Source organism: Paroedura picta, chromosome 2 (assembly GCF_049243985.1).
Source record: "Paroedura picta isolate Pp20150507F chromosome 2, Ppicta_v3.0, whole genome shotgun sequence".
NCBI lineage: Eukaryota > Metazoa > Chordata > Lepidosauria > Squamata > Gekkonidae > Paroedura > Paroedura picta.
The window spans coordinates 131,343,496-131,371,388 of NC_135370.1; the positions used below are offsets into that span (position 1 = coordinate 131,343,496).

The following is a 27,893-nucleotide window of genomic DNA, read 5'->3' on the forward strand; positions in this document are numbered from 1 at the left end:
CTCTTGATTGGATGGAACTCTGGTCTGTCCTGGTGAGGGCTCAATTGGATTGGCGCCTTGGCCCCTGGATGCGCGCACCTCCGGATTGGCCCCTTAGACCCTCCGCTTGTCAGTCCGGGGCCAATTGTTGCCCCCCCATCATGGCCTGAGCCCACACCCACACCCCTTAGCCTTTTATTTATACTGTGGAATGCAGTTTACAGATAGTGAAAAATATATACATGTGTTTCACTTTATATATATAAACACATATATAGTGAAACATACACACACACACCTACCTTAAGGACTGCCTACTCCCACATGAACCTACGCAGCCTCTCTGGTAATCTTCTGAGGCCCAGCTTTGGATGTACCTGCCATTTGGTGCTAGAAGGGTGGCAATCAAGAAAATCCTTCTCAGTTGTGGCGCCAAACCTTTGGAATGTCTTCACCAGGGACATGTATCTGTTTCTGACTACTGTTGTCTTCTAGCAGTAGGTGAAGACTTTTTTTTTGTCCCAAAATTCTTATTAGCCCTCCTGCCCATTTGTTTTGATTGTTTGCATTAAATATTTTGTAATTATTTGTATTTTGTGCTGCCTATAATGTTTGAAATATTGATATGTTTTAATATTTGCCACCTGATGGACAAATGTGGCATAGAAATATTTTAAATAATAACAATAGTGTGCGGCAAGGAATCAACTGCACCACCAGTTGATGAGGTAGTGGGCAGGTTGGAGGTGGACGCAACTGCCCTCTGGCCCATGCAGTGTGTGTGCTGTGCTTACATAGCGTGCACAGCATAAAGAGGCAAGCAAGATGTACAACACCTATAATGACGCCATGCACGTGGGTCCTGGCCTCTTCGCCCAGCTCGCTGTGGAGCAGCTTCCTTCCCTCCCACCCTATGTGATGTGTAAACAGCCTCAGGCTGTGTCTGTGGTTGATGTTTCATGGTTAATATTTCATCACAGCTACACGTTTTGCATGGAGCCTGTTGGTAGGGAGTTTCGTGGGTGATTGGACTCCCTGGGGTTCAGGGGCTCAATGTAAACGAGTGTGACTTACCCGGCTGGGAGGCCAGGGGCTCCCCCCACATAGGTAGGGCAGACTTCAGTAGGCAAGGGCTGGAAATGGTATGGATCCCCAGGGCACCTCTGGAAGCCATAGGTTTTGATGCAGTTCGCTGACTGCTAGGTCAGGCTCCCTCTGCCATGCTGTGGGGAGGTTATAAAGCTGTGGCCATGTTTCTACCCAACAACAGCATATATGTGTGTATGTTGTTGTTGGCAGCCTTTTAATTTCACACGTATTCTATTTGTTTTATGGAATTTGGGGTGTGAGCAGCGTAATGGCCAGCTTTGCAGAAGATATCAAATTATTCAGAATGCTGAAAACCAAGGAAGATTGTGAAGAGCTACAGGAGAATCTTTTACATGAGTTAGGTGACTCAGGCTGAGGTCTGAACTGGCTGAAACTGAGTTAAAAAGAGATTTTGGAATTATAGTGGGTATCTTGATGAAAATGCTGACCTAATCTGAGGCAGTGGTGAAAAAGGCAGCTCCATGCTGTGGAATATTGGGAAAGGGATTGAAAATAATATGACCAATGTTGTACTGCCCCTGTATAGAGTTATGGTACAGCCTCATTTGGAATATTGTGTAGAGTTCTAGTCATTGTATCTCAAAATGTGTTTTGCAGAGCTAGAATACAGAAGAAAGTAACTAAAATAATCAAGAGGGTGACATTCCTTTTGTATGAGGAAAGGCAGAAGAGTCTGGGAGTTTTGAGTTTGGAAAAAAAGACATCTAAGGGAGGACATGATATAAGTTTATAAAATAATGCACAGTGTATTGTCTCTCTCCCATAATACTAGAATTTGAGGGCATTTAAAGAATTGGTGGGCAATAGGCTCAGGACCAACAACAATACTTCTATTACAACAAGTGCTCAAATTGAATGAATCATTGTTGGCGGTTGTAATGATAGCCATGAGCGCAGGGGGCTTTAAAATAACGGATTTATGGAGGATAGGCCTATGAAGGACAACTAGCCTGTGACTAAGAGAACCTCCACATACAGAGGCAGCAAACCTTTAATTTTGGAAAAGTTTCAGAGTGCTTGGAGGCAGCCTTGGCCTTTGTGTTCTGTTTATTGCCACTCTAGGACAACTGTTTAGCCCCTGTTAGACTAGGTGAATCTCTAGTATGATCCAGCAAGGCTCTTCTTAAGGTTCTTATGATGTTTTCCTATAGAGGTTTGCCACTTCCTGCAATGATTGCTCCATTTCAATGGCTTTGAGAAGACTTTTTTATTCTGATTCTGTAAAAGTGAATATCCCATGTTTGTTTAAGCCCTTTGATTCTATGGATCTGTAGCAGCTAGGCAATCACAAAGATTTTCCTTCTCTATATTGGCATGCAGGTAGGGAGATGGGGGGAAGACAGAGGTTACAGCTTCTTCCTGTTTGTCTTCTCTCAGGTACTTCTCTGCATTGTAGACAAAATAAGGGTGAGGTTGGGGCAGATGCTCTTTGAGGAGAGATATAGAAGATATGGGATTACTTCACACAGAGGATTGATAACCTGTCTTCTTTCCTGCCTGGAAAGAGATGCAAAAGATTTGCTTACACATGGAAGGAAGTACCACAGAGGCCTTTATTTGAATCATTAGAGAGGCAGCCAGGAGCCTGCCTTGAAGACTGGAAGATTAAAGGTTTAGAACTAAAGATTCCCATCCACATGTGGTAATACACATACACACTTTTAGGATATAGATCATTCTTGAGTGACAAAGGATGGGGTCATCTCTCTATGTGAAAGATCCATTGATGCATGGTCTGAGAACTCTCAGACAATCTTTACTGTTTAAAGCATTAGTGAGGGAATCTAGGGCCAAGCTACATGTCAAAATTACAGTGATGCCCCCAGTGCTATTTCAGCCTGGGAAAACAGCATGGGAGAAACGAAGAAATGCTCTCTTGTGCTGCGCTCTGATCCAAATTGGACTTCCATATGGCTTTTAATTGAAGTTCCCATTGGGAACTTACCTGCATTATGGCCATGAGTCCCCATGGAGGACTTGCATATGTTGTAAAGTGTAATTTCAGCCCTGAGTCTGCCCATCCATATATAAAACTGCACGTGCATTCTATTTTAATTAAATCAAAAATGCACAAAGTTTGAATACCATGGCACATTTGAGACCAGCTAAGTTTCATTCTGGGTATAAGCTTTCATTCCTTCATCACCTGAGCTTGCTGTGCTCTGCTCTTTGAAGCATATTTTCTCCAGATATGCTCCAGTATATGAAGTCAGTTGGATAAAAGTGCTGGAAGAAATGGAATGCTGTCAGACAAGGTGCAGAATGGTCAGGGTTTAGTTCCTCTCATCCATGTATTTTGTTCATATATTTAAAAAGACACCCTCACCTCTGCTTGAGGATTCTGAGATAGGAAGAAGCTCATTTGCCAGCAAGTAGAAATGTTAATGTTTTCTCATATCTAAAATTTAGGGAGGAGGATCTCTTGGGATGAGGAATGCAATGCCAGAGTATTTCATATTGATGTAGGTAGTATTTGTCTCCCACTGAACTCGATGGAAATGATTATCAAACTGGTTGATATCAACCAGTAGTGTAGTGGGAAATCAAACGTGGCTAGCCAGATTAGAAGCTGCCACACCTAACCAGTACACCATTTGCAAAAAACTGTGATAACAAATATTGGAAATGTGTTGATAAAGTGGGTTCTTTTTATCACATGTGGTGGAAATGTGAAATGTGAAAAAGTATATAAATACTGGGCTAAAATTTATACTATATTGCAGAAAATGTGGGGCCTTAGTTTTCCATTGAAACCTGAAAATATGCTATTAAGGATACTACCACTGTGCCTCCCAAAGGAAACTAGAACGTTATTCTTCTATGCGACTACAGCAGCAAGACTGGTTATAGCCAGAAAATGGAAAACACAAGATTTACCTTCAATAGAGGACTGGCTGACTAAACTGGTGGATTTGGCCAAGATGGCCAAAGATGGCCAAATTGACATTGATAGTCAACTGATGATGCCTTCCAAGAACAACGGGGTCCTTATCTGAACTATTTAAGAAGATGTGACACAGGGGTAGAACAAGGTTTTATACTAAAATGTTTGTAAAGTATAGTTTATATAATCTAACTATTGTAGTTTCTTTATATTAATATTTTATTATATCCTAATAGAATAATAAAAAATCTATGTATGTATGTATGTGTGTGTGTGTGTGTGTGTGTATATATATATATACACACACACACACACACAAACACACATATATATACATATGGGAAAACCTGTCAAAAGCTTTACAGAATTCGAAGAACCATAACTAGTGTTAATCATGTTCCTGTAATCCAGTAAGCTTGTCACTCTGTCTAAGAAGGAAATGGGCTTGATCTGGCAGGACCTGATCTGGCAGGACCTAAGAAGGAAATGGGCTTGATCTGGTGGACAAATCCGTGCTGACTCCTCTGAATCATCAAGTTGTCCTCTCAGACTGACCCATTCTGGTACAGAAGTCAGACTAACTGGCTTGTAGTTCCCTGGATCATCTTTCCTCTATTTGTTAAAGACATTTATCCTCCTCTAGTCAGGAAAATGTGCTAAAATATTTCCGAGGATGTCTAATAGAAGTCACAGTTTTTCAGCAATTTATCTTCATTCATTTATCTTTTTTTTTTTAAAAAAGATCTCGTGCTTTGTTAGCCCCCTTGACTGTAAGGAAATAAGGTGGGCTCTGAATATGAAAAATAAGTGAATAAACTGCCAGCTGTGATATCTTTTATGCAAAATACTGTCTAAGATTCAGTTCCTCATATGTAGATAAGTGACATACTTCATTGTTGTCAGGACAAAGCAGATACAAACTGTAAAGCAATTTCCCTTAAGCTGTTAAATGATGAATAACAATTAATTAATGATAACATGCCTGTTATTTTCCATGCAGTTAGAACCCCATCCACAGGAAAGAAAAGTGTGCAAAGAACACACCGATACTTTATTCTACTAATGAACATCATAGCTAAATATCTTAATTACAGGAAATGATTATTGCCATTGTAGCATTTCACCAGCATTAGAGAATCTGCAGGTTATTTTTTAAAGTTTACACAGTCTCATGAATCATATTTGTATTGTTACACTTTCAATTAAGTTCCACCTGAAAATGGAATTAGAAGTGATGTGAATGGAGATGTTGCTTACACGGCTTTGAAGTCCCGGGCACACTAATACATGTTGTGTTGGATTGTCCATCTTTCTCAGCCCAATGAGCTGCTATTCAGAGCTATTCAGAGCCATGCCAGGACTGCTGTTGCTCTTGAAAACATACTGAAATTAATTAGTCACTTTTTGCTAATGCGGAAATATATCTTTCTATAAATTAGCTTTGGTATTTGGTTCTGTTCTCTCTGGATTATGGTTTATTATGCTAATAATGGTTTCTGAGTTCTGAGATGATAAAAATGGCTTGACTTCTCAAATGGTATTCCCTGACCATTGCAGCATTTGTGATGTTGGTTTAAGTTCCACAAAGTTGTGCAAACTCATGGAATGCATCAATCCCTTTCATCCAAGGACTGGAGGCTGAAACCCAGCTGTTTCTAAACCACTAAGTGCAGGAAATGCAGAATGAATTATAGAGAGGGGGAGCATTTCATAAATGCCACCTTGTAAACTACTAGCAGCCCTAGATTAATGAAATGAATTCAATGAGCTCAAATGCATAACATTTTAAAGGAATGGTAAAAAAAATCCATGTAATTGAATCTACTTTGGCTAACATAACTTCACAGTGCATTTGTTTAAGTAGTGTGGAAGGATGCTGTGGAAATAGTGGGTACTCCTTGGAAATTAAAGATAAAATGGGAGAAATGAGATTCAAAGTTATCTTCTGTTATGATTTTATTAGCATTTAGCAGTTGATCTGTCAAAAAGACATACGTAGGGGCCAGTCAATATGGGATGGGAACTGAGGGGAGGGGAAAACAAGTGCATTGGCCCAACCCCTGCTCATGACCAAGCACACAGGGCTCACTGGCACCTGTACATGTTCACTTCAGTATGAATACAGCATGATTGGATTGCATTCATAAAGCCCAAACATATCCAAATTTATTTATTTATTTATTTATTTATCTATTTATCTATTTATCTATTTATCTATTTATCTATTTATCTATTTATCTATTTATCTATTTATCTATTTATTTATTTAGATTTTTATACTGCCCTTCCCTATGGCTCTAGGTGGTTTACATAAAACATTTTGGAACATTTACATAGAACACTATCAAAGTCAATATAACAGTATAACAATAACAACACATCAACTGGAACAATTAGAACAGCACTTCAACAATAACTTTGACACTCCCTCAGCAAGTTCAATCTCTCAGTCTGGGGGGGGGGGCTTGTAAATGTTATGGGTCAGTTGGCCCCACCAAATGCTTTATTACTTTATTATTATTATTTCATTATTAATTTGATATCTAGGCTGATGTTCCTTGCCATCTAGCTCGCGGTGGCTAACAACATTCATTAAAATACAAAGCATCAATTCAGTAAGATATTCATTAAAAAACCCTCCTGCTCTCCCACCCATCCCCCAACCCACAACCTTCCTACCAAGCCACCAGTTGAATCTGCTAAATATATCCAGGGTGATTTAACAACTAACAGGGCACTAGAGGAACAGCTAGATCTTCCTCACCCTGGCCTCAACCAAACTCCTGGTGGCATTTCATATGGTCAGGCAGAAGGCTACAAATAAGTGGAATTGTGAGTAACAGATCCATAAATGCTGAGGGTCTTCTATATATGCATACTCATAACACCGTTCTAGATTAAATCGGCAATTTTGACTCATTCCCTTCAAATCATTCTTCAGGGTCCTCTGTCCCATCCAGTGGAGATTGGTGCACTGCAGTGGAATTGGAGAACCGGGAAAAGTTCTGTAATGGAATACAGTCTGGGCTCTAGCTATATATTCTTATAAGTACATCTAGGTGCAGATTCCTTCATCAGCCCTGCTTGTTCTGCTGAAGAATGGGGTAGTGTGTTCTGATCAGTGTGTTCTGAGCATGGCTAGTGTGTTTTGAGCAATCACCTAGGAAATGTGCCTTTTCATTCTTTAAATGTCATTGTGCAGAGTGACTAATGGTTTCATTAACTTTTGTCAACAGGACTCTTACTCAGTCCTCAGAACAAATTATTACTTACCATAGCTTTCTAAACCTTGTCTTTTCCAGCCTATGGACACATTTCCTTGCAACTTGCTTACTGTGCGAATAATACGAATGAGAAATCTCCGCAAAGCTGATGTCTGTAAGTGCCCTTCCCTTTTAAAGTGATATGCTAACAATTAATAAGCACATGACATGTTGGTAAAGTAACTGGAACTTCAGAGCACATTCCAGGATTTCATCATTAACTAGATGATTTCATAACAAACTGTATCCTGTTGATTAAGCATGACTTACAGTTTGATGACCCATAAAGTCATAATCTGAACAGGAGAAACGATTTATATTGCTTGTAGGTGAAAAGAACAATTCAGAAACATCAGTGAATTGAGAAGGATCAAAGAAAATGTGAAAATGAACAAATATTTGGGGCTAGGAGTTGATTTGAATTTCTTCAAAAGGCTACTAAGTCATTAAGGAGACGTTACTTGCACCAGTACGATCATATGAAGAGAATCACTCATTCTGAGCAGGAATGTTATGAGTTTCTGTGTGAACCTCTTTGGAAACCAAGCGTATCCACCAACTGAGTGCCAAGCAGTGATAGATTCAGCTTGCACCAAACAACTGGTTGAAGAGTAGGATTGCAATTACTCTTGTGGTCAGAAGCCAATCTCAGCTCATCTGATCTCTCAGCACTTTCCTGAGTCCTAGACTAGCTGATACACAGCAATGTTTCAGGGACAAATTAGAAACTGACTTCCAGCTGATCAGGGGATCAACTGGGCTTCTAATGCACCCTCTCCAAGGAAAAATAGCCATGCAGCAAACCTGAGAACAGAAGCTGTACTTTTGATCTCTGCCTTAGGTGTTTCTAACCACCCAGTGATTTTTTTTTTGTGGGGGTGTGTGTTGAAAAATCACTGCATTTTCCTGGGGGGAAAATCACTGCATCCATGCAAGGTTGAAAAGCATGGAGATGGGAGACAAATTATCATCTTCATATATCCTCACTTGGAAAAACGAAATGAGATGTTGATCCCTTCTGCCCCCCCCCCTACCATGCACCCAAAAAACTGATTGCTAATGATATCTTCTCAAATGGGACAGTGAGAGAAAAGCAATTCATTTGTCTTCTCATTGCCCCCAATTTATTCTTGCATCCTAAAAAGCAAGGACTCATGTAGAACCTGAGAAGGGAATGATCAGCTGAAAGTCAGAGCTGATATGGTGTAGTGTCTAAGAGCAGTGGCCTCTGAAAAGATCCAGGTTCGATTCCACACTCCTTCACAAGCAGCCAGCTGGGTGACCTTGGAACAGTCACAGTTCTCTCAGAACTCTCTCAGCCTCACCTACCTCACAAGGTGTCTGTTGTGGGGACAGGAACGAAAGGCAGTTGTAAGACACTTTGAAACTCCTTTGGGTATTGAAAAGTGGGGTATAAAAACCAACACTTCTACTCTCTATGCTTCTTGCTGCTCTACTGGCACACAGGGATGAGTTTCCTATTTATCCCAAATACATGCAAACAGCCAAACTAATTGACAAAAATAAACAGCTTGATCACCATTGTTTGTCAAAAGTGAACTGAACCACTAGGTGTTCAGGCAATCCTAGTTCTGCATGTTCCCAGGAGACACTGGAATGACAACTCCATGCAATCAAGGCCATACCCCAAATTACAAGTGCACAAATGAGGTAGTATTTGCATGAGGACATCGCCCATATACAAGCAGATTTGGGTTCCCTTTATGTAACTGCTGTAATATAATATTTGGCTGTATATGTCTACAAAGTTTATGAAATCCTTAATTTTAATACACAATTACAAGTGACAAGGCCATTGTCATGCTTTGCTAAATTATCATACCTAATGTTCTAACCTAAATAACAAGTACCTCATACATGTCGCACGTAGGAGGATGCAAATCTGAGAATGGAAGCAGGACAAGTTAGTTCAGATGGAAGTACCACTTTGCAACTACAGTTTCCTACAGGATTATGAAATAGATCCTAACTGAATCAGATTTCATCATAACAAAGAGGGTTGTGGAAACAGGTTACACAGATATATTGAGACATTTGTTGGATGACACCTCTGTATATCTTAGGAAAAGCATAGCTGTTGTGTCAGAAAAGGGCAGTAGCAACACAGCACAGAAATGTGGGGTATCATAAGGGAAGTGTTACAGGGAGGAGTTCCAGGAGCAGGAAGGAAGAGATAAACAGAAGGTGGGAAGGAAACTATCTCCAGGAGGAGATAGAAAGTATGAGTGTGGAGATATTGCATGCAGCAATGGAGAAGAAGCTGGAGCAGCAGGTAACCTGGAACAGCACAATTTTAAAAGTACTTTACTGAGAGCAAGTCACACTAAATAGGCCTGGGTAGGATTCTGGGTAGGATTCTCTCCAAGAAGCAGCATACCGCTTTTGAGCAGCGGTATATAGGGTTGCCAACTGGCCTGAAAAAACAAGCCCACTAAACTTCTACTAAAGGGCAGGACATTTTTCTCCAGGCCAGTTGGCCACTCAGCAGCTGCAGTAGAACCATGCCTAGTTTTTCAGTAGTCTGAGTGAGCCACTGGGCAGAATTTCAAGAAGTGAAGCCTCAGAGGGCAGAATAAGAATAAGATGCTACCGGTTATTGGGATAGTTCTGTGTCTACAGTTTCTTATATTTCTGTGCATCTGCAAACCAACACCTGTAAATAAGTCTTTATTGCCCTAACTGTATAAATTCCTTTGTGGGAGGAACTTACTGGCTTTCAGCATCATCAATGTATTATGCCATAATATGTAACACATTATTTAAAAATCACTGGATAGTTTTTCTATTATTGGACTGCTGACGGCATTCGTTTTCCAGCCAGAAGTGGATCTTCTATCTACACATTAGTCTGGTAGAAGATGACCCTATTTAAGGTTGCTTTTCCTGAATAGAGGATTACTTGAAGGAATCAAGCAAGGTTTACTGTTATTTATAAAGTAAAATAATTACTCTTCTAAATCTGTAACTTATATTTTAATTTTGGAATTTGCATTCCACCCTATCTTTGGAAACTCAGGGCAGATTATAATAACACAAAATACCTATAAATTACAAAAATATAGAATAACATTTAAGTTGATTAATATTGAAATTGACAGTAAAGCATTAAAACATTAGAATCCAGAATAAATATTAACATTGTCCATATTATTTTGGGGGGGGGGGGAGTCATGCAAAGTCCTCAGTAGATTTTAGCTTGAGGAAGTCAGACAGAAAGGACAGCAGTTTCTTTTGAATTAATTCTTTTGAATTAATTTCAACATATTGGTTCTGGTCCACCCATCTGGGGCAATAGAAAACAATTCTGCTTCATCTTCTATATGACAGCAAATATTTGAGGATGGTTATCATATCACCTCTTAGTTGTCTTGTCCGATATTTTCATCATACAACTTTTACAGCCATAAGTGGCTATTTGAAATATGATAGACTAGATTTTAAGCCCATTTTAAAAAGGAAGAAAATGGGCGCTAGAAGAGGGAGATAGATGGCACAGTGATGTGCAAAGAGTTCTGTGTGGGCAGGGAGGCAAGGAGAAGAAGGGCAGAAGAAGGGCAAGGGGAAGAAGGGTTAGGGTTCTGCGGGGGAACCTACCTGGGCGAGGCATCTGCGGCGTGAAGGAGGCGAGGAGGCGTCCGCGGCCATGTTGTGGTGGACGGGAGAGCGAGGACTGAGCGCAGAGCAGGGGGCGGCGCGGTGGATTGCGGGCGGCGAAGCAGAGGGCGTGCGGCAATGTCTGGGGCCGTGCGTCCCGCAGAGCGGCTCGGCGGCGGCCTCCTCCTGTCGGCGGGCGTCGAAGCAGAGGGCATGCGGCGATGTCTGGGGCCGCGCATCCCGCAGAGCGGCTCGGCGGCGGCCTCCTCCTGTCGGCGGGCGGCGAAGCAGAGGGCATGCGGCGATATCTGGGGCCGCGCGTCCCGCAGAGCGGCTCGGCGGCGGCCTCCTCCTGTCGGCGGGCGGCGAAGCAGAGGGCGTGCGGCGATGTCTGGGGCCGCGCGTCCCGCAGAGCGGCTCGGCGGTGGCCTCCTCCTGTCGGCGGCGATCTTCGAGGGCGTTGGCTGGGCGCGGCGTCGTCTGTAAAATGCTCCTTGTTCCGGGGGCGATCGTGGAGGTCGCAGGCTGGGTGCGGCGGTGCCAGCGAAGGTGGGACGGCGGGGAGCATGCAGGCTGGTCCCGGCAGCGTACAGTTTCCCGCGGTGGGGCTCGTCAGGGTCCAGGCTGGGCGCGGCGGCAGTGGAGACTGGCGGAGGTCAGGGAGCGTGTTTGCTGAGCGGCCATTGAAGCTGGCAGCGGGTCGTCGGCGCGTTGGTGGTCGGCGCGGCCATTTTGAACTGCGGGCGGCGGCTCGGCAGCGTCATTGTCTTGGCGGCGAGGAGGCACCGTAGGCGAGCAGGTAGGACATGGGGTCCGGCGTCGAGCGGTTGGTGGCCCCATCATGTCAGCGGCGGCCTCTCCGTTGTGGTGGAGAAGTCAGAGCGCGGGTCATTCGCAGGCGGCTGGGCTGTGCATCGTTGTTGGAGGTCGGGCCGCAGCGGCTGCAAGCGCGGTTTGAGGGGGCGAGCGAGGAGAGTTTGGGAAGGGCCTCCTGTGGGCGGAGGGGAAGCGATTTTCCCTGAGCCTAGGGAAGTGGGGTGAGGCTCCTGCGTGGTAGCCATCCGACCAGGATGGCTGCTCGGGGAGGACTGGAGTGTGTGGCGCGGCGTCCGGGAGACGGGCCAAGTGTCCAACAGGGAGGCGCGCTTCGCGCGCCTCCCAATTAGACACTTGGCCCTGGAGTGCCACTCGGAGGAGCCAATCAGGAGCCGCTTCGCGGCTCCTGATTGGCCCCTCCGAGTTTTTATCCCGGACCGGTCCCGCCCTAACTCCTCCCCACTACCCCTTACTCTTTTATTCAGTCCGTGGCGCCCGTGGCGCCACGGGCTGTGTACAGATTTAACTAACCTACGTTTGATAGTCAAGCTTATGTCTTTGCTTTTCCATGTTCAGTCCAAGCTCATCATTGCTGAACGACCCAGAGCAATTCAACGTTTTATTTCCAAACTGCAACCACCACTCACATCAATTTGTGATCCAAGAAAAATGAATTCTTGAATGCATTCGATCTCTTCACAATCAGTTGTTATTGTGACGTCTGTTTTTTGCCGTGGTCATTATTTTTGTCATTTTAGTGTTTTTAAAAAGGCCACATTTCTTGCTTATTTCATTGACCTTAGTAACCAGCTGTTCTAGGCCTGCCTTAGCTTCTGACAGAAGGGTAGTGTCATCAGCAAACCAAAGGTTTTTTATGATCCTTCCTCCAATCTTAATTCCAGTGTTTGATTCTTTGAGTTCAATCTCTCTCACAATGATCTCAGCATACAAGTTAAACAGGAAGCGGGAAAGAATACAACCTTGGAGCACTCCGTTCTCCATTTTGAACCAGTCAGTGTCACCAAATTATGTACATACAATGAATTCTTGGTTTGCGTAGAGCGACTGCATCAGTTTGATCAAATGTACTGGCACCCCCAAATTTTGCAGGACTTTCCACAGTTTGTTGTTACCCACACAATCAAAAGCTTTCTTGTAGTCAATAAAGCAGATGTAGTCATCCTTCTAATATTCCGATGACTTTTCCAAAATCCACCACAGCTTTGCTATGTGATCACCAGTGCCATGCTCCTGTTGAAAGTGAGTTTGACCATATGATAATTCCCTGTCAATGATTGTTGCTATGCATTGTTGTATGATTTTGAGCAGGATCTTACTAGCATGAGAAATGAGGGCTATTGTATGGTAATTGAAATGGTTTTTTAACAAAATTACATAGTTTTAAATATACTTCTTATGGTAGTACACTTATTGCCTGGAACAACAAATAGTAAGCAAAGAGGAAGTAATCTTTTCTTTTAACCAAACTTTAACTTATCTAAATTTGTATTCTGTTTTTTAAACTCTTAATTTTATCCATGCTATGATCCACCCTAAGTCTTTGGCAACAGAACGGAATATAAATCCAAATATAAATAAATAAACTTACTTAATGCTATTCAATCTGGTGGTCAGAGAAGCCCCTCAGGGGTTCTCCTTAGTTTCTTTTCACTTGTCATTATGTTTTAAAAGCTTTCTACTTCCTGATTTCCCCCCTTGAGCATTATCAGTTCTTGTTGAAATAGACTCCTTAACATTGGTCTTTAAAATGCTGGTTTAGTCAGAGAGAACTCATATTTCCCACTGGGATAAACTTGTTGAGCAATGACTACAGCTCCTCAGTCTTTCCTTGGACAGTCATCAGGAAGCTGTAAGAATGATCAAGAAATGTCTATTAAGTATGATTATAACACTACAATCTGTAGTGCATGTTTGCATTCCTCCACCTGAAGAGCTCCCTGATCACTGCTCACATTTGACTGTTCCTCATTATAGGTGTTCCTCACTATAGACTGTTTCTCATTGTTGGCATGTCTGAATTTACAAGGGAGGTATCTTAAGATACTGTAAAAAGGTAAAGGTATCCCCTGTGCAAGCACCCAGTCATGTCTGATCTTTGGGGTGATGCCCTCTAGCGTTTTCATGGCAGACTCAATACGGAGTGGTTTGCCAGTGCTTTCCCTAGTCATTGCCATTTACCCCCCAGCAAGCTGGGTACTCGTTTTACCGACCTCGGAAGGGTGGGTCAACCCTGAGCCGGCTGCTGGGATTAAACTCCCAGCCTCATGGGCAAAGCTTTCAGACTGCATGACTGCTGCCTTACCACTCTGCGCCACAAGAGGCTCACTAAGATACTGTCCTCTAACACAATATATGAATGTAGTGCAGGTAGTCTAGACACTCTGATTCATGTGATCTTTGAATGCAATAATTTTCCTCTGCTTTTTAATTTTTTAATTCTTTTAATTCTTCCTTTGTATCATAATATAGATAGTATGGAGACATTACTTCTGTTATTAGGAGACTAGGAGTGAAGCACTTTTTAAAAATAGATGGAAGAAGGGGTGAGGGAGACCACAGGGTGGGCAGGCCCCTAAAGATAAGAGGGAGACCTGCAGAGTAAGGGCAGGCGCAGTAGGAAGGCAACGGTTGGCTTATCAGAGTGGCTAGCTGTCCTCCATGGCCTCCTGGGAGGCAGGGTCATGAGGAGTGTGTGTGGAGAGACAGTGTACAGGAGGTGGGATCCTGACAAAAATCTGCACCTGTGGAAGTTCTAGGTAGAATCCAAGGCATTGTATACATTTACAGTGTGCAGAGGAATATTTTTTGAGGGATAATCAAACTGCGGCCCTCCAGATGTCCATAGACTACAATTCCCTTGAGCCATTGCCAGCACTTGCTGGCAGGGGCTCATGGGACTTGTAGTCCATGGACATCTGGAGGGCTGCAGTTTAACTACCCCTAGATTGTCCTACATAAAAATCTTCCTTCTACATAGTTTGAGTAACACTTAGTCTTAAATAGTATTTGCACATTTTGTTAAAAGCACTCCACTTCACCAATTGATATGAAGTTTCTGAGGTTAGTGCTTATGTTAAGTTCTGGGGGCTAGTGGATTAGTTGCTCTTGAAGAAGAGAACACTGGAGGCTTATGCCCATTTCTGTAGTATTTTGTTTTCTTTATGACCCCACAACTGGATGTAAGAGACACTATTACAGAGCAGCAGATCGGCCAACCTACATTAGCTCTACAAAGATCCAGCACCCCTAAAATGCTTTAGTCCACTCTAGCTGTATTGTCTCTTTCTTGGCAGAATCTCAATGCTGTGCTTTCTTTTTATACATATTAACACAATTGCTTCCTCCTTTCACTGAGGGAGGGGTCACTTCTTTGTTTTTAGGCAAACTGCAGGGAATTTCCTGGGAAATGATTTCCCACAACATATTATGCCACTTTTATTTAGTTTTTATGAATAAGAAATTATTTATTTTATTTATAATTACATATGTATGCTGCCACCCCCAGTTCTGGTGGCATGTGGCAGTTCACAACAATAGATTAATTGAACTGATATCACCATGCCATGCAGATTTGCCATCTTTAAGGGCAATTGAAGTTAATTCAATGAGGGTTGTGTTTCCTGGATGTTTTAACAATTTGTTGGTGGTTTTACTGTGGCCGTTTTTATCTATTTGTAAGTTTCTATAAATACTTTGCAATTTTAAAAGTAGTCTAGAAATCATTGACATGGCCACAGCTTTATTATCTTAACACAACATTGTTGGCCCAAAACCTTACACAGAATTAGAGAGCCTGCACCTTCGGTGTTCCCACAATTAGTTGGTCACAGCAGTGCCAACGAGCCACCTGCCTTCATCTCCAGCCCCGTGCACACTTCGCCTCTCTCCCCCTCCCTTTCCCGCTGAGTGAGGACGCTGCACATCCTCCTTCCCGCCCACCCTGCTGCCTCTTCAATAGTGGCTTGGGGTAGGTAAGTCCCCAGTTGCATTTAATTAAATAAACATTGATCACATCCTGAGACTTGATCACAATCAATAATCATAAGAAGAAGGATTGGTTCTTATATGCTGCTTTTAACCAAAGGAGTCTCAAAGTGGCTCACATTTCCTCTCCCCACAACAGACAGCCTGTGAGGCTGGTGAGGCTGAGAGAGCCCTGATATTCCTGCTCGGTCAGAACAGCTTTATCAGTGCTGTGGCAAGCCCCAGATCACCCAGCTGGTTGCATGTGGGGGAGCGGGGAGTACTCCTAAGTACTGTACCAATCTGGCTCTCTAAGACAACTTACACTGACAAGGATGCCATCATTATGCTATGCAGCTATCAGATTTAGTTATGCAGTGGTGCAAAAAAAATGTTAACAAGAGAAGGAAATGGCAATGTAAACAAATGTATTAAAATTAACATTTCAACTACCAGAATTGTAATAAAGTTCAACAAAGGAGAACAGATTGCAACCGAATGTATTTGTCAGCACTTTAAAAGAGGTCACACAAAGCAGAAGTTGCAGAGCCAGTTGATTTAATGCCTCTTAATTTGAGGTTACAAAGCTTATAGTACATATCCCTGTAATCATCTGTTCAAATGGTTCTGTATTAATTTTAGGGTGGATTCAGTGGCATTCTAATGTGCCTTTCTGATTCCCTAATTTTATGATATCTTGGATGTGGTCAGTGACCATAGAAGATTTCAGTCAATTCAACAGTAACAAAGCAAATTTGCAAAAGTGAACATACTATCTCTCCATTCAGCAAAGTCTGAAGCAAAAGTGAACATACTATCTCTCCATTCAGCAAAGTCTGAAGCCTTTCTCCAGCCTAAGGAGAATTCTAGACACAGAAGTTGGAGGAAAGTTTTGTAGGCTGAAGGAAGTCTTCTATCTTTGCTGACTGGAAGTATGCATACCCCAGGCAATAGCGTCTAATACCTGAACTTTGTAAGATAGTTTCACTTCTATGCAATCTATTCCTCTGTCACCATACTATGTAACTGTGATACCTCTTCTCCACTACCACCCTCTCAAATCTCTGAGGTTATGAGTCACACATATTACACTTGCCACCCTTATACCTAAATGACGACGAGACAATTAGTGGCCGGGACATACTATGGCTGCCATTGATGCTGCGGGGAGTGGCCGTTGAGGATGCAGGTGAGAGCATGCGGCTCTGCAGTGTGCATGGGAGGTGGGGTGCTGGTGCCTTTATAAGACCACATGCTCCCGCCTCACACCCTCTAGGCAGTCTGCAGCCTGAACAGCTTTGCTCCCAATGTTATATTTGTTGTTACTGTTCGTGTTGTGTTTGTTTTTCATCACAGATGCGGTTTAGCCACAACAGGAGCCTGTTGGCAAGGATTCCAGTTTGTGCACTGGGGATTAGGGGTCTCTTTAATGAAACCCGCAGAGATACAAGTGTGCCCTACCCAGCTGGGAGGCCAGGAGCTCATAGCCAAGCGACCTAGGGTTGCCAAAGTGAGGTGGACACCTGGTAGGCCCTGATATGGTTGCTTCCCAGTGAGGGATTCGGGTGATGAGGACCTGCTCTCCTGGCTGGGATGAAGCGGGCCCAGGACATCTATGGACCCTTGGGTTAAGCCATCCAGATGACTGAGGGGGTCAGTCTTCTGTCCATGCCAGGCCAACCCTGTTAGGGGAGGCATTCAATAAAAGGCTGTGGCCATGTTTACGTGAATAGTGAGTTGTGTCTTCATTGGCAAACTGCCACCCTGCTAATCAACAGCTTACAGTAGGTTTAACTAGTTTATTTAAATATAATCAAATTGGTCATCAATTAATTATAGAATCATAGAACCATAGAATCATAGAGTTGGAAGGGGCCATACAGGTCATCTAGTCCAACCCCCTGCTCTACATAGGATCAGCCCTAAGCATCCTAAAGCATCCAAGAGAAGTGTGTATCCAACCTGTTTAAATAGCACTTGACATGGTTGACCAGGAGTTGTTGGCTCACTGCCTGTTTTGAAACAGCCAAATTCTCTGTTTCAAAGAAGTTGATGCCTAAGGGGCTTCCATGCTTGAGAGGACAGGCAGAGGCAGAAGGGCAAGGTCTCAGCTAACTGCTGTCAGCAACTGATTATCCAGTCGCCCATTATTCTCTTAATGTAGACACATTTGTTGAACCCAAGACGTTTTCCATGCAATTCAATCTCAAGTGAACGCAAACAAATCCAAATAGGTGTGTCACCCGTGTGTCCCCCCCCCCCCACATTTATCTCTGGAATCTGTTAACCATTTTCATTATGCTGTATGTTAATTTACCCTCACACTTTGCCTGTTAAGTATGACCTGATTACTTCCATCCCATGACATTGTCTCTGAGGAAGTGTGTGTGCACATGAAAGCTCATACCTTGAATAAAACTATGCTGATCTTAAAGTTGCCACTGGACTCTAAATTTATCCATGGATGAATGCATGCAGCAGGCCAGTATTTCCCTTGCATTTTGTGCCATTGCTCTATTGCCATCTAATGTTGTAACAGTCTTTTGCCTTGATCACTGATGTCCCAGCTTTTTTTTAAGGAAAACTGTGCTGCCCATATATTTCCCCTTATAATTCTACAACAGGTGCAGAGACTTCAACTTTTTTCTAAATAAACAAACAAATAAATAAATAAGTGAAAGCTTAGACTCTAGTGAACCATTAAAATGTCAGATGGCAATAGCAACTGCCTTAAAAAAAACCCCTCCAAAACCCTTCTGGGGAAAGGGCAGCTACAGCTGCAGAAAGAAGAATAAGTGGCTTGCAACCGCCTTCCCTTCCTCTCCACATGACAAACACCCTGTGAGGTAGGTGGGGCTGAGAGAGCTCTAACAGAACTGTTTTGTGAGAACAGCTCAAACAGGACTGTGACTAGCCCTGGTTCACCCAGCTGGCTGCATGTAGAGGATGAGTGGAGAATCTAACCCACCTCTCCAGATTAGAAGCTGCCACTCTTAACCACTACACCAAGCTAGGAAAACTATGCTGCACTGTTAGGAAGAAATACTGTAAAGCAGTCTAATTTCAGGAGGGTGCCTATGTTTGCCTGCAGTACAAGATCTAGAAGCATCTTAGAGACCAAAACAATTTTCAGAGTATAATTTATTTAATTGCATAACTGTTATTAATACCAGCCTGGACATCACAAAGCAGGCAAAAAAGGCCCCAAAGGCCCCAAACACTGACCTGCTTTAAGAGACAAAGCTCCCCTCAACAGATAGTCAGATACTAAAGTAGCCTTTTGAACACCTACAGTCAGGTCAACAAACCTTACAACAACCAAAGTGGGTGTGAGTGGAATATGGCCATGGATCACTTAGCCACAGTCATCCATGCAATGGTAGACTACAGACTAGACTTCCATAACTCGCTCTACGCAGGCCTTCCCTTGTCCCTGCTTCAGAAGTTGCAGCTGGTCCAAAATGCAGCTGCCATAGTCTTCACCAGAACACCATGGAGGGCTCATATACATCCTGTGCTCAGGCAGTTACATTGGCTTCCAGTGGAGTACTGAATTAGGTTCAAGGTGCTGGTTTTGATCTTTAAGGCCATTCTCAGTCTAGGCCTGGTATACCCGAGAGGCCACCTCTCCAAATATATCCCCCCCCCCAAAGAGCATTACACTCTGTTGGTTTCAACAGGCAAGTGGTCTCTGGCCCAAGAGAAATCCATCTGGCCTTGATCAGGACCAGGGCCTTCCCTCTTCTAGTCCCCATATGAGCTCCCAGAAGGAGACACGAGCCCTGTCAGAACTCATTGATGGAACTCTTCAGCTGAGCATTTGGCTGAGCATGAGGCTGAGGCCTGGCGGCCTAGAAGTGCCCCACTCCTGCTGGAGCCAGGAAATTAAGAGGATGCTGATAGCTGTCTGTAACTGTATAAAGGTAGCTTATTATGGTTTTATTGCATTATTGGTTCTGAGAGGTGGAGAAATGCCACAGGAAAGCCCACTACCTTGTCTTTGCATTCTTAATATGTTGCAGTCTTAGCACCAGTGTTAGGGGTTCCTTCTACTTTACTTCATGTTCCCAGCCAGCCAGGAATCATGAAGTGAATATAATGACATGTGCCATGCAGCCGGGGAGATTAGGTGAGAAGATTTTTCTGTGGCTAAACAACAGTCTCCCCTATCTCTTGCTTTGAAAAGAAGGGAGAAAGGAACACATCTCATTGCTGGAGCAACAGTGACAATACCCCCTGTCTTCCCATACTGCATTAGCACTGTGCAGCACGATATTGCTGTGATCCAGTACTGATCATGCATAGTTCCACAAGACTGCCTTAAGGTCCATCCAACTGAAAGTACTGAAGCATGGATAGATTCCATCTACATGCAGATGTGTACCTGAATGCTTCTTTGCACAACCTCTGTGAGTTAGGTAAGGCTGAGAGAGAGAGAGAGAGAACTGAGGGCCATTCCACACAAAGGGCAATGTGGCTAAATCTGTGCGCTATTGAAAAGTGCTGCAGGCAAAAGCGGCAGATCGCGGTAACAAGGGGCTGTATTGTGCTTGGGAACGTTAAAGACACTTGCAGCAGGGAGCTTTGTTTAACTTTTAATCACTTCTGTGGAGGTACTTTAGCCGGAGAAGCCTCTGAGAAGCCTCGCTCGTTCGTTGCTTTCCCCGTCTAAGGAAAAAAAATGGCGATCGCTTCGCCGAAAGTTCGGCAGCGAGAGCGGGGCAGGGACTTTCTTTCTACTGCTACATTGAGAACACACATGCCTTTCGCTGATGTGTTGCACCTTGTGTGCAGAAGTGTAGCGGTTTTCTCAGGGGGAATCCACTTTTCTGGATTTCCTGTAAAGCGCTACAATGAAGCGCTTTTTGCGGGATTGTTGCAGGAGTGTTGCAGATTGTGTGCGACGTCATGCAGAACCTTGAATTAGTAGCATTTACCAAAGGTAAGACTTCTGCTATATTTAAGTCGTGCGGAATGGCCCTGACTCACGGTTAGAGTGATCTTCATGTAAGAATGGGATTTGAACCCAGGTTTTCCAGCTCCTGGTTCAACACTCCACACACAGCCCTTTGCCAGCATTTTGTATTCATTCTCGGGGGGGGGGGGGATGTACATAAAAGAATAATCAAACGAAGATGCATTGCAAAATGATCAAAGGTGCAGTGCTATTTTTGTTTCAGCTCTGTTTAGCAATTGACATTCATGTGCCATTCATGTCTATAACTACACTTAAGGTTTCCAAATGGAAGGAAGGAAGGAAGGAAGGAAGGAAGGAAGGAAGGAAGGAAGGAAGGAAGGAAGGAAGGAAGGAAGGAAGGAAGGAAGGAAGGGCCTGATCCTGTACTTTAATGGCCTTAATGTCCCAGAGATATTCCTTGTTATCTGCTACCTATTTCAAATCCACCTGTTGTTCAAAGAAGGCAATGCAAGTTATTCTGTTCTTCTTTTCACAGTAAGTCAGTCTGACTGTTACGTGACCCTCTGGTTACCAAATGCTACATGTGAAAAGCAGCGGACCAAAACTATTAATGATTGCAAGGACCCTGTTTGGAATGAGAGCTTCTATTACAGGATTCAAAAACAGGTCAAGGTGAGAAACTGAAAGATCCTTCTCTTCTATCATCCTGTCCATGGGTTGCCCTCACTTACTGGACCTTTTCGCATTCTCTGGGCTGAGAGAGAAGGGAGTTGCCGTTGGCTTATTCCTTCTCCTTTGCAGCCTGGAGCAACAGCAGACACCTCCTTCTCTGCCTTTTTGAAGGCTCCGTGGCCAGCCCTGCGTGCCCCATTACAGCTTCTTCCTCCTCAGAAGGAAGTAGTCCCCACTGTAATATCTGAAGCCATGCAAACCATTCCTGCTTCTCCTGGAGCCTTTCAATATGTTGTGGAGGTCACCAGTTCTCTCCCACTCCTGGGGAAGTGCCTGATAATTCCAAATGTAAGCTAAGTACAATGAAGTTTTTGGCTCACACGACATGAATGGATGCAAAATTGCACCCAAACTTCTAAATTATAACTCCTGTGTTATCACTAAAGCTATCACTAAACCAATGGGGGCAAACTCAATGTAATTTAGCGAGTGCACTCAGTAACATCAAAGACTCTTGTGGTATGTAATTAGAGATGAAGCTTCTGTTGTGGCATGAATCTTCTCAGGCAAAAGCTGGCTTCACCAGGTACATCAAATAAAGACGGCTCTTGCGTATGGAAACTCATGTCATCATATGTTTGTTAGTCAAAAGGCTCTTAATTGTTTTTGCTTCAGCAGAATCATAGGATAATGACCTGTCAGTTTTCTTAAGCAAAAGCACAACCACATAGTTGTGTTACTACCTGTTAGAATCCAGTTAAGTTAAAATACATTGAAAAACTCGGCCGAGACTTAGCTTGGCCGAACATTGACACAACGGAGGGCTTACTGAGAGGAGGAGGCGACCACCCAGTGGCCCTTTAGTGTGTGTGATGCCAGAATGCAGCACGCACAGCATCAAGGGCAGGGTGGGATCCATGGCAGCTATTTAAGTCACGTGGGTCTCGCCCTCTTCGCCAGGAACACTGTGGGAGCTGCTTCCCTCCCACCCACCGTATGTTGTTGTATACAAAATTGTTCAGGGTTTTGAGGTGGATGTTTTGTTCAATAATTGTCACAGCTGCAGGTTTGCATGGGATGGAGCCTGTTGGCAGGGAGTCTGGTGTGCAATCAGACTCCCTGGGGTTCGGGGCCTCTCTACGAGGCAGTGCTTATATGAACGTGGCTTAGCCAGCTGGGAGACCAGGGGCTCATTTGCCAGGTGGCCTGGGGACAGCCAAATAAGGAGGATGCCCCTTGGCTCCCCCGCATTGGTGTGGGTCCCCAGGGTGCCTCTGGACTCTGTGGGTTGTTGGTGCAGTCTGCTGACTGCTATTCAGGCTCCCTCTCCCATGCTGTGCCAACCCTCCCATGGGGAGGTAATAAAGCTGTGGCCTTCTTCATTCCAGCATTGGTGTCGCATATAGTGGCCTCCTGCAAGTCAATATATTATAACACACACACACATATATGTTACATTATATATAAGGTGCCTCTTGTGGCGCAGAGTGGTAAGCGGCAGAAATGTTGTCTGAAGCTATCTGTACGTGAGGCTGGGAGTTCAATCCCAGCAGCCGGCTCAAGGTTGACTCAGCCTTCCATCCTTCCGAGGTCGGTAAAATGAGTACCCAGCTTGCTGGGGGGTAAAACGGTAATGACTGGGGAAGGCACTGGCAAACCACCCCGTATTGAGTCTCCCATGAAAACGCTGGAGGGCGTCACCCCTTTACCTTTTTGAGTTACATTAAACTATCATCAGTACATTTGCCACTTTCTCCCTGACTGTGTCACCTCACAGCATAGTTGTAAAGATCAGAGAACCACCCTGAGCTCTTCAGATGAATATTGGTATACAGTGATAGATAATTTCAAACCCCCAAATTGTAATTTTGTTTATCAAATAAGCACCAACAAAAATAAGGCAATACAGAACATCATTTCATTTTGACAAACTGAAAATATTTTGCTTCTAATCAGTGTGAATAGCTATTTCACTAACATCTGAAAGACTGTTTATGCACTGGGAACTTCACTGCCCTAGCTCTCATGCAGGAGTACAAGTCGGGGGCGGATGAGGTGCACCGGGCCAAATGCTCCCCCGTGTGGGTGCAGGAAGAGGTGGGGCCACCTGCCATGACTAAAACCGCAGCCTGCAGCCAAGCATAAAACCTCCAGTGCATAAATGGTCAAGCAGAGTAAACTCCAGTGGTTAACACTATTGATCCAGTACTGCTCTATCCAATAGTTCTGCATTTTTTGTCATCTTATTCCTATTGTCTTTTCTACATGAGCAAAAGCAAACTTATGTGGAATTTGCTGCTAAATGATGGCCATAGGCATGGATAACTTTAAAGGCGGATTTAACAGATTCATGGAGAATAGGTCTATTAGTAAAGGGAACCTCTACATTCAGAGGCAGTGAGGCAACATCAGAAGGAAGCCCATCTGGCTGGCCACTGTACAGGATTCTGGATTGGATGGACTCATCATCTGATCTAGCAGGGCTCTTTGTGTGTTTCTATGATTGCAAGGATTCCCTCTTTTTGTAAACACATTATAGTTGACATCTGATCTCATATACTCCTCTGGACTTCACAGAATGTACTGGAGCTGGCAGTCTGTGATGAAGATGTTGTCACTCCGGATGACCACCTCTTCACTATACAATTTGACATTTCTAGGCTTCCAGATGGTGAAAATGTTTTCATGACCTTTAAGTCGGAACCTGAGGTAAGATCTGAAATATTATGTCAAGAAGACTTGTAAAATTGACTTATTTGGGTGCAGACCTTCAAAAATAGTGAAAACTGAGCCAAAGACAGTCCACAAGCCATATTATCTGATGCTTCAAACTGTACTTGGGGCACAAATCTTCTGCATTTTCTCTGTCCGTGTTTGCAGAATCTGAAGGCTGGTGATCACCTCCATAGATATTACCTTGCCCATATTATATTACTCCTTAATCAACAATTTTGTGTTTTTAATTTATTGATAATAGATTATAAGTGAATTCTATGCGTTGTATGAAAGAGCCTCCCAGAACTTGACAAATGTTATGATGCTTTCAGTATTAAAAGGTAACCTCTACAAGCTACCAAATAACTTCAGATTTCTAGGGCATTTGCCTTACTATATTAATTGTCCAATTCTTGGTTTATATTGACATACAAACTGCAGATCATAGTATATACCAGGGGTAATCAAACTGCGGCCCTCCAGATGTCCATGGACTACAATTCCCATGAGCCCCTGCCAGATGTCCATGGACATCTGAAGGGCCACAGTTTGACTACCCCTGGTATATTCTTTGCAAATCTTTAAACAGAGCCACTTTATTTTTTATAGACAGATATCTTTATTAGTTACTTCCCTGTCAGCATTTAAAACACAATACCTTCCTTACACTATAAACGCAAAATCTGCAAAATGATTTTGACAGTATTTTCCATTTGGAAAATTGGGCCAAAAGGTTAACAAAACACTTGTTCTTTATTGTTCTTCAGACAGCCAGAAAGGTGTTTGTTATGATTGTTGATGCAACTACAAGTGTCTTGTAGGAAAGCAAATAGTTTTGTTTAATGTATATTTCTCAGAGATATGCTTGCAAAACAACTAATATTGGTGCACAGCCTGGTTGTTAACATATGCCCCTCTGGCAACTGTAATGAGATTTTCATTTCAAAGAGAAGGCAGTATCACATAATTATCTCACTTTAACTTTTTGTTTGCTTTGTCTTCTGGGGGTACTAGGCACAAGAGGAACTGGATGTTGAATTTTTAGTGGAACTTGCGTAAGTAAAGAACTAATCTTATGAGTTGAAGGAACAGCAAATCATCAAGAAGCATTTTTGTTTTCTCTAGGAGTAAAAGGACCCATACAATGGAAATTAGCCTGTTATGCTTTTAACTTAACTGTTTTTTTATGATGTTGTTTACTCACCTTGAGCTGCATTGGAAGGGTAGGCTAGAAAAATAAAGATGATGATGGTGATAAAATCTTTTCATGTTTAACTATATTTCAATTAATCCTAATTTGATCTGTTTAATAGACACAACAAATCTTAAGTCTGACTAATATATTTTAAGTCAGCAATGTTAAGTAGTAATTGGCTATGCTCAATACTTTTATTTGTAAATCTTGGCATGACCCCAGCCAAAAGCTGGATCCAGGACAACTTTTCACCTCCACTCACCTCCACTCTATACACACTCACGAAAGAGGGGTGCCTTACATGTCAATGGGGAAATCATTAGTGTTCTAAGTGCTGTTCAATTCATTTCATAATTACAAAATAATTTCACCACAGTTGTATAAAACCCCAGAGGCATATATACATACATGTTTCCCTTTTCTTTTTAGGCAAGGTCCTCCTGAAACCATTATTACAAATGGAGTTCTAGTGGTAATTATTATTTTATGTAATATTTCTGCCGTTTATAACTGCTGATAGTACTTGTGTTATCTAGGAAATTGAGTTCATATTGGGACTCAGGAACCTTGAGGAACTGAGCTCTTACAAAATACTTCCTGGAACCAAAGGAAGAGGGTGAAGTTGTGCTTATCCTGTCACAGTATATGCTAAAGGGAAAGAAGGGGAATATTAGAGGTGGGGTGAAATGTAGCAGAATCACATAGGCTTTTTGTGGCTAACTTTTATGCAATATTTGCAAAATTTGAAGGGTGTTTTTAGTGGTCTCAGAATTGCAAAACCTGTAAATCAAATAGGGTTCCCCGATCCAGATTGGGAAACTCGTGTAAATTTGGGGATAGTGCCTGGCCATGACAGGGATCTCAGAGTTCATCCTCTAAAGCATCCATTTTCTCAATGGGACCTAATCTCTGTGGTATGGAGATGAGCTGTAATACCAGGACATCCTCATGTCTCATCTGGATGATAGCATTCTTGAAATCAAACTCTGCTGAGGGGATTTCCCCATAATTATTTGAAATCCCAACCTGAGATCAGCATGATTAGGTGAAGTTTCTGAAATGAATCAACCAGCCTTGAGGTTATCTGCTTTATTGAGTTGCCTTGAACTTGAGTTTTGTCTTCCAAATGTAGGACGCAATCCAAACTTAATTAGCCACTTTTAAGTTCCTATGTCCCTGTTGACTTCAAGTAAGAGAGTTAATGGCATACTTAAATCTCATAGGGTTACCTTTCACCTCCTAGTTTGTTGTATACAGTTCCTAGTACACAGTACAAACAAGAAACCTAGGCTGGCCAATAGGATCTAAACCCCAACTCCATCATTGTAGTTTCTGCTATTAATACCTGTCCTATAAATGTGGCTGAGATTTACCTATGGCCACCATTGATGTGGTGGAGGAGCCGGGAGAGGAGGACATGCTAGGGGACTAGCCTAGCAGCCTATACGGCAGGTGTGGTGATGAGGCATCGTGTCCAGGATGATGCGGGGAGGCAGGGGCTTGGGGCACCTTAAAAGGCTCCATGTGTGAGGTGTCTGGCCTCTTTTTCCTCTTTTTCCTGAGCCATCATCTGAACAACTTGCTTCCCACCTATCATGTTGGTTAATACTGTTCATGGTTTTGAATGGACCACTGTCATATGTCTTTGAATTGCATCTCGTCACAGCTGGTGGTTTGGCATGGGAAGGAGCCTGTTTGGGGGGAGTTTGGTTGGTGCATCAGACTCCCCAGGTTAAGGGCCTCCTTAAGAAGCAGCAGATCTGCAAGAGGGGCCAACCTGTCAGGGGAGGCATGTGGCTAACAGTCCCATGTAGCCTGTGGGACCAAGGGAATTGGGTGCCTCTCCTTGTCACCCCAGGGTTTACAGTGCCAGGTGACCTGGGGTGGGACCAAGGGAAATCTACGCTTCCTCTTGGCACCCGAGGTGGACACTTCCCTACAGTGGGAATCCATCAGCAAGGGGACCCATATTCCTGGTGAGAGAACTGGGGTTGACTTGCCAAGACACCACTGGACACGTCCCTTGGGTGGGATTCCAGTGGCAAGAGGACCTGCTTTCCCAGCAGTGGGCCCCAGGGTGCCATTGGTTCTTGTGGCCAGCTGACTGCAAGTGCCCATGCTGTGCCAACACTCCTGCGGCGCTAATAATAAATCTGTGGCTTTGTTTAAGCCAACAAAAATGTGTACCTGTCTTTCTTGAGCCCAAGCTGCCTTCCTGCATGAGCTTATTCCCCTAACCATTTTTGTCTTTTATTTCTGTTTTAGTGTCGTGAGGTTTGCAAACTTGAAGCTGAGCTGGATCTGACAAAGCCACACAAGTCAAGTTAGTCTACAGTTACTTTTCCAATTTGTATTTGAACGGTTATATCATGGTGTAGATATGCCCTGTAATAATTGATCTCACTGCTTGTGCATTTTGTCACAGAAACAGTAATCAAGAATAATTTTTATAAGAAATCTGTAATACTGGAATGGAACTTTAAAAAAGTGACCTGTAAAAGCTTAGATATAGCTTATATTGGCTATGGAACATACAGAATTAAACCCAAACCAAAATTTGCTTCAACAAAACAAAATATTTAGGTTATGGTGTTCCAATTACTTGTCAATGTAGCAGAAGCATTGCAGATCAAAACATCCAAAAAGATGGTTTGAAGTACAGATTTGGTTGCAATTTTGGAATCCTTTTTAGAGTTTTGCTATGTAACCAAATACTTTGAAATCAAATCATTCCTGCTTTCC

The 27,893-nt window shown here is 43.1% G+C and overlaps 1 protein-coding gene across 2 annotated transcripts in view; it reads left to right on the forward strand.

The window, feature by feature from the left end:
- The first annotated feature begins 296 nt into the window (after positions 1–296).
- Positions 297–27,893, forward strand: part of LOC143828797 (cytosolic phospholipase A2 epsilon-like) — a 62,678-nt gene continuing 35,081 nt past the window's right edge. Inside the window, exons 1-7 of one of the 2 annotated variants that reach the window (XM_077319006.1) lie at positions 297–476; positions 7,276–7,351; positions 21,105–21,241; positions 23,819–23,950; positions 24,971–25,011; positions 25,581–25,623; positions 27,417–27,474. In XM_077319006.1, the coding sequence (XP_077175121.1) occupies positions 351–476; positions 7,276–7,351; positions 21,105–21,241; positions 23,819–23,950; positions 24,971–25,011; positions 25,581–25,623; positions 27,417–27,474 (613 nt within the window). In that variant the 5' untranslated portion in view covers positions 297–350. Of the gene's footprint in view, positions 481–7,275; positions 7,352–21,104; positions 21,242–23,818; positions 23,951–24,970; positions 25,012–25,580; positions 25,624–27,416; positions 27,475–27,893 lie in introns of both variants that reach the window. The other variant, XM_077319007.1, reaches the window with a different exon arrangement.